Source organism: Vicugna pacos, chromosome 22 (assembly GCF_048564905.1).
Source record: "Vicugna pacos chromosome 22, VicPac4, whole genome shotgun sequence".
NCBI lineage: Eukaryota > Metazoa > Chordata > Mammalia > Artiodactyla > Camelidae > Vicugna > Vicugna pacos.
The window spans coordinates 22,775,406-22,779,818 of NC_133008.1; the positions used below are offsets into that span (position 1 = coordinate 22,775,406).

Consider the following 4,413-nt stretch of genomic DNA (forward strand, 5'->3'; position numbering starts at 1 on the left):
GAACCTGCCAGGGAGAGGCATCTCTTCGCCTGAGACATGCGGAGTGCTGTGGGGAGTCTTGCCTTGCACACAAGGAAGTTTCTGGAGTGGCCACTTCCAACCACCTAGGTGGGGGCTCTGATGTGATTCCTTCACCCAAGGGCACCTGCAGGGGAGGGAGGGTCTTATAATCCTCCAATGCCAGCAACAGGTGGTTTGCTGCAGAAGGCCCTAGATCCCCTCTAGTGGGGTTCAGGGACCCTCGGGAGGCAGACAGACCAGGCTAGCTAGCACTCAACAGCACCACTCCATGGCTACCTCTCTGGGCCTCAGTTTCCTCATCTGGAACAGAGGACTCACCATCCATGACCCTTAAACATGGATTTCCTTTTTTTCTAATAGGATGGAAACTCATCTTTAAAAAAAAAAAACTACTCAAAGGCAAGACGATTGAAAGGCAAAGCAGGTCAGAAACTCAGCATTTTGCCCCTTCCAAACAACAACAACAACAAAGGTCTGCACACTGCAGAAGTTTGGCTAAAACCTCAGAAACTTCCAGAAGGAGGTAAGGCTTTTTTCAGTCCGGAGGCGGCCACGTCAGTGGGACCAGCATTTTCTCCAGCTCTGGGGAAAAGGAGGCAATTTATGGCTCAGGGAACAACCTTAAAATAACTCTCCCTCAGTCCTAAAATGCAGAGTTTAAATTTATAGAAAAACCCACAGGTTCCTGGCAGCTGGGGGCTGCAGCTGGCAACCCCAGGTGCTGGTGGGGGCAAGACCCACTTTGCCCTGCCGCTGCCAGGCTGCCCTCCATCAAAGCTGTCTCTTCCCCCCCAGGCCCTCCCAAGTGCCCCAAGCCCCCAGCTTCTAAGCAGTCAGACCAGTGCTGTGATTTTTTTCAAAAGATGTAAAACTTTTTTTTTGAATTAAAAAACCAGCAAAATCTTATAAAAATGAACCAGGCACCCAAAATGCCCAACTGTCTGCCCCTTATTTACAGTAATACAATATGTCACAGCCCCTATGTACAATATTATAAAAAATGTTGCACAGTACATATTAAGCCTGCATTTTTCACAAGGCATCAAGCCTTGATCCTCTAGTGTAGACCCAGCGGGGGGATAGACGACACTTAATTATTGCACCATTTTGAAAACAAAATTCGTCAAGGAGGATCGTGGTCTTCTCCCACCGGGCCTTCAGTCTCTGATGGGGGCCGGGCGGCGGGGGCGTCGACGAGGGGGCGCCCTCGGTGGCCACGCTGTGCCCGGCCCGGTCCTCTGGGCCCAATAAATACCAGTCACAGTTTGGAAGGGAGCCGTGCCCGGCGCGTGGGACCCGCCACGGCCGCGCGCGGGTGGGCGGGAAGGGGGGCGCTTAGGCTACATGTGCCGCTTCATGTGCAGCGCTAGGTGGTCGGAGCGTGAGAAGGCACGGTCGCACAGATGGCACTGGAACGGCCGGTGGCCCGTGTGCTTGCGGTAGTGGCGCGTGAGTTCGTCAGATCGCGCAAACTTCCAGCCGCAGCCATCCCAGTTGCAGTGGTAGGGCTTCTCGCCTGCAGGGAGGGGGCGAGAGAGGGCCTCAGTTTCCCTCCCCCCTGTGACTCTGGTACACACTCCCACCCTGATTAGTGGCTTCTCGGGGGCGCACAACCTATCCCTAACCAGCTCTCTGAAGCGCTCCCCGCTATTCTCTGAACCCCAGGAATCTTAGGCACGAATCCCCCACCCCTGGGTCTCCTGATCCCCTAGGGGATCCGAAGCGCGCACTGGTGGCTCCCCAGTGTGTTTTGAGCCACGACGCCAGAGGGGTCCTAAGCGTGCATCTTCTCCCCAACGGTCTGGGACATAGCATCCCTCTAGGTTTCCTAAACGCACACCCCTACCCAAAGTCCTGAGCCGCGTTCCCAGGAGGGTCCTAAGCACGCGCCTCCTCCCCGGGCTCCCGAGCCACGCCCCCAGGGGGCTTTCTAAGACCGCGGCCCCTCCGCAACTCTTGGGCTACGCCCCTCTGGGGGCTTCCTGAGCGCGTCCTTCCTCCGGCGCCCCCCGCCGCCGCCCACCTGTATGCGTGCGCAGGTGCGCCTTGAGGTGCGAGCTCTTGGTGTAGGTCTTGCCGCAGCCGGCGTAGCTGCAGGTGTGCGTGGCGGTGCGCTTGCGCGGCCAGGAACGGCGGCCGCGCTTGGGCTTGGCTTCCAGCAGCTCCAGCGGAGACGCGGGCGGCGTGAGGAGACCTCGGGCGGCGGGCGGCGCCAAGCCCAGCGCTGCGGCGGCGGCGGCCGCGTCGTCGAAAAGACCGAAGGCGGCGGGCGCGGGCGGCGGGTAATGGAGGCCGGTCCCGGGCGCGCCGAAGCCGGGGCCGCCGAAGGGCGGCGGGAAAGGGGCGCGCGGGCCGGGCGCGGGCAGGCGTGCGGGGCCGTCCGGGCTGAGCGGCGGCGTGTCGGGCGGCGGCGGGGGGCGGCCCCCGGGGCCTCGCATGCACGCGGCTGCTGGGCCTGGGTTTCCCTCGCGCTTGAGGCCCCGCGGCCCGCGGACCAGGCCTGGCGCGCAGCCGTAGCCGCCGCCGCCGCCGCCGCCGCCGCCGCCATCCGCCTCAGGGGGCTCGGCCTTCACCAGGCGGCCCGGCGGCGCCAGCAGGAAGCGGCCGTGCAGCGCGGGTCCCGGCGGCACGTCCAGCTCCGGCCGCAGCAGCTCGGACACCAAGCCGCCCGCGGGGGCGCCGTAGGGCGGCGGTGCGCTGGGCTCGGGGTAGTAGAACGCAGGCGGCGGGGGCGGCGGCGGCGGCTCCGGGGCGGCCTCAGAGCCCAGGCCGTCCAGCCCCATGGACAGGATGAAGTCCAGCACGCTGTTGAGGTCGTCGTCGGTGCCGCCTGCCTCGGGCTCTGCGCGCGGCCAGCGCTGCGGGTGACAGGGCGACAGGGCGCGGGCATGAGCGCGCGGTAGGGCCGGGGATCGTCGCCCGCTGCCTGCGTTCTGCTACCCTGAGCCCGCTGTCCCTAACGTCTGCGTTCTACTACCCCGCAGCCCACGTTCTACGACCCTGACCAGCCGCCCCCGCCGCCCGCGGTCCCTGCCGCCCTCACCTCCTGCAGGCCGCGCTCCCGGCACGGGCTGGCGAAAGTGGAGAAGGACGGCAGGATGGGCTCGCTCAGCGCCATGGCTGGGACCCGGGGCCGACGCGGATTCGCGACACCGGTGAGCGGCTGCCCGGAGGCGGGCTGGTCGGGGCGCGCGCGGGCGGGCGGGGACGATTCTGCGGCCGCGGCCGGGCCCGCCCAAGCCTTATAGGCGCTGCGCGCGCGGGGGCCGGGCCAAGGCGGCGGCGGCGGAAACGCGTCCCGGATGGGGACGAGCTCCGGGCGCAGCCTAAATTTAGCCGCGGTATATAAGCCGGCGGGCGGCGGCGGCCGTGGCCACTGAGGCCGCCAGGGCTCTGCGCGGCCGGCCCGGCCCCTCTCGAGCCGCCAGGCCGCGTCCCCCAGCCTGGGCCCGCCTCCGCCCGTCTCCCGGGCGACGGCATCAACACGCGCTCCACAACAGCAGCGTGACGCTCAGGGATCCCCGGGGCGCCCCGTGGGCTCCCGCCTGCGCGAAGTCAGGGAGGACCTGGAGCGGGGGCGGCATCCGGGACTGTGAGAGGAACGCTGAACCCCAGGGCTTCTGGGGATCCCTGATGGAGGCGGAGATGGGCCCCGCAGCCGAAGCGGGGTCCCCAGAATCCTAGGTGGATGGGGAAACTCGGTCCCACGAACTCCGGGGTGGGGTTCCCCGGACTCGTGATGGATGGAGAGACTCGGCTCCATTTTCTGCGGACTCCCCCAAGCCTGATCCATTGTTATGCTCACGGCTCTGTCAAAAATCTTGCATGATGAGAAATGTTAAGTCTTTGAGCCACTCTCCCTTCAGGGAGCCTTTCAGAGCAGGGAAACTGAAGCTCAGGAGGCAGTGGGAGTGACTTGAGGTCCTGCAGCTGCCCCAGGCCTGGTGCTTTACTGACTGGTGTTAAGTGAAGAGACAACACAGCGATGACAATTTAACAACACAGACCCAGCTCCGGGGTGGGGGGGTGGCCACAGAGAACAAGCCAACCCTGTGAGCATCTTAAACACCACGGGGCCTGCCAGCAAGGGACTGTCACTCTTGTTATTGTGTGATGGCCCTGTGTGGGCACTGGGAACACATTTGCCAACAGGCAGACAAATCCTTCTGCCCTTGGGGCTTTCACTGTAGTGAGGGGTGGGGAGATGTAAAGTAAGGATATTGGGAAAGGGGCCTTTTGGTAGAATAAAGCAGGGAAGGGTGAGAGGTAGTGAGTGTGTGTGAGAGGGGAGAGAGAGGATGGTGGAATTTTGAACCTCACCCAGGAGGAGATGTGTGAGTCAAGATGTGGGGAAAGGGGGAGCCAAGTGGGCGTCAGAGGGAGAGCATCTCA

At 63.8% G+C, this 4,413-nt stretch overlaps 1 protein-coding gene across 1 annotated transcript; it reads right to left on the reverse strand.

Annotated features, from left to right (window-relative positions):
• Window positions 1-516: 516 nt before the first annotated feature.
• KLF2 (KLF transcription factor 2) lies at window positions 517-3,263 on the reverse strand. Its single transcript, XM_072947463.1, has 3 exons — window positions 3,065-3,263; window positions 2,045-2,879; window positions 517-1,537 (listed from the first exon to the last, which is right to left on the reverse strand). Exons 1-3 carry the CDS (start codon window positions 3,137-3,139, stop codon window positions 1,362-1,364), a joined length of 1,086 nt encoding a protein of 361 aa, XP_072803564.1. The 5' UTR covers window positions 3,140-3,263; the 3' UTR covers window positions 517-1,361.
• Window positions 3,264-4,413: the final 1,150 nt, after the last annotated feature.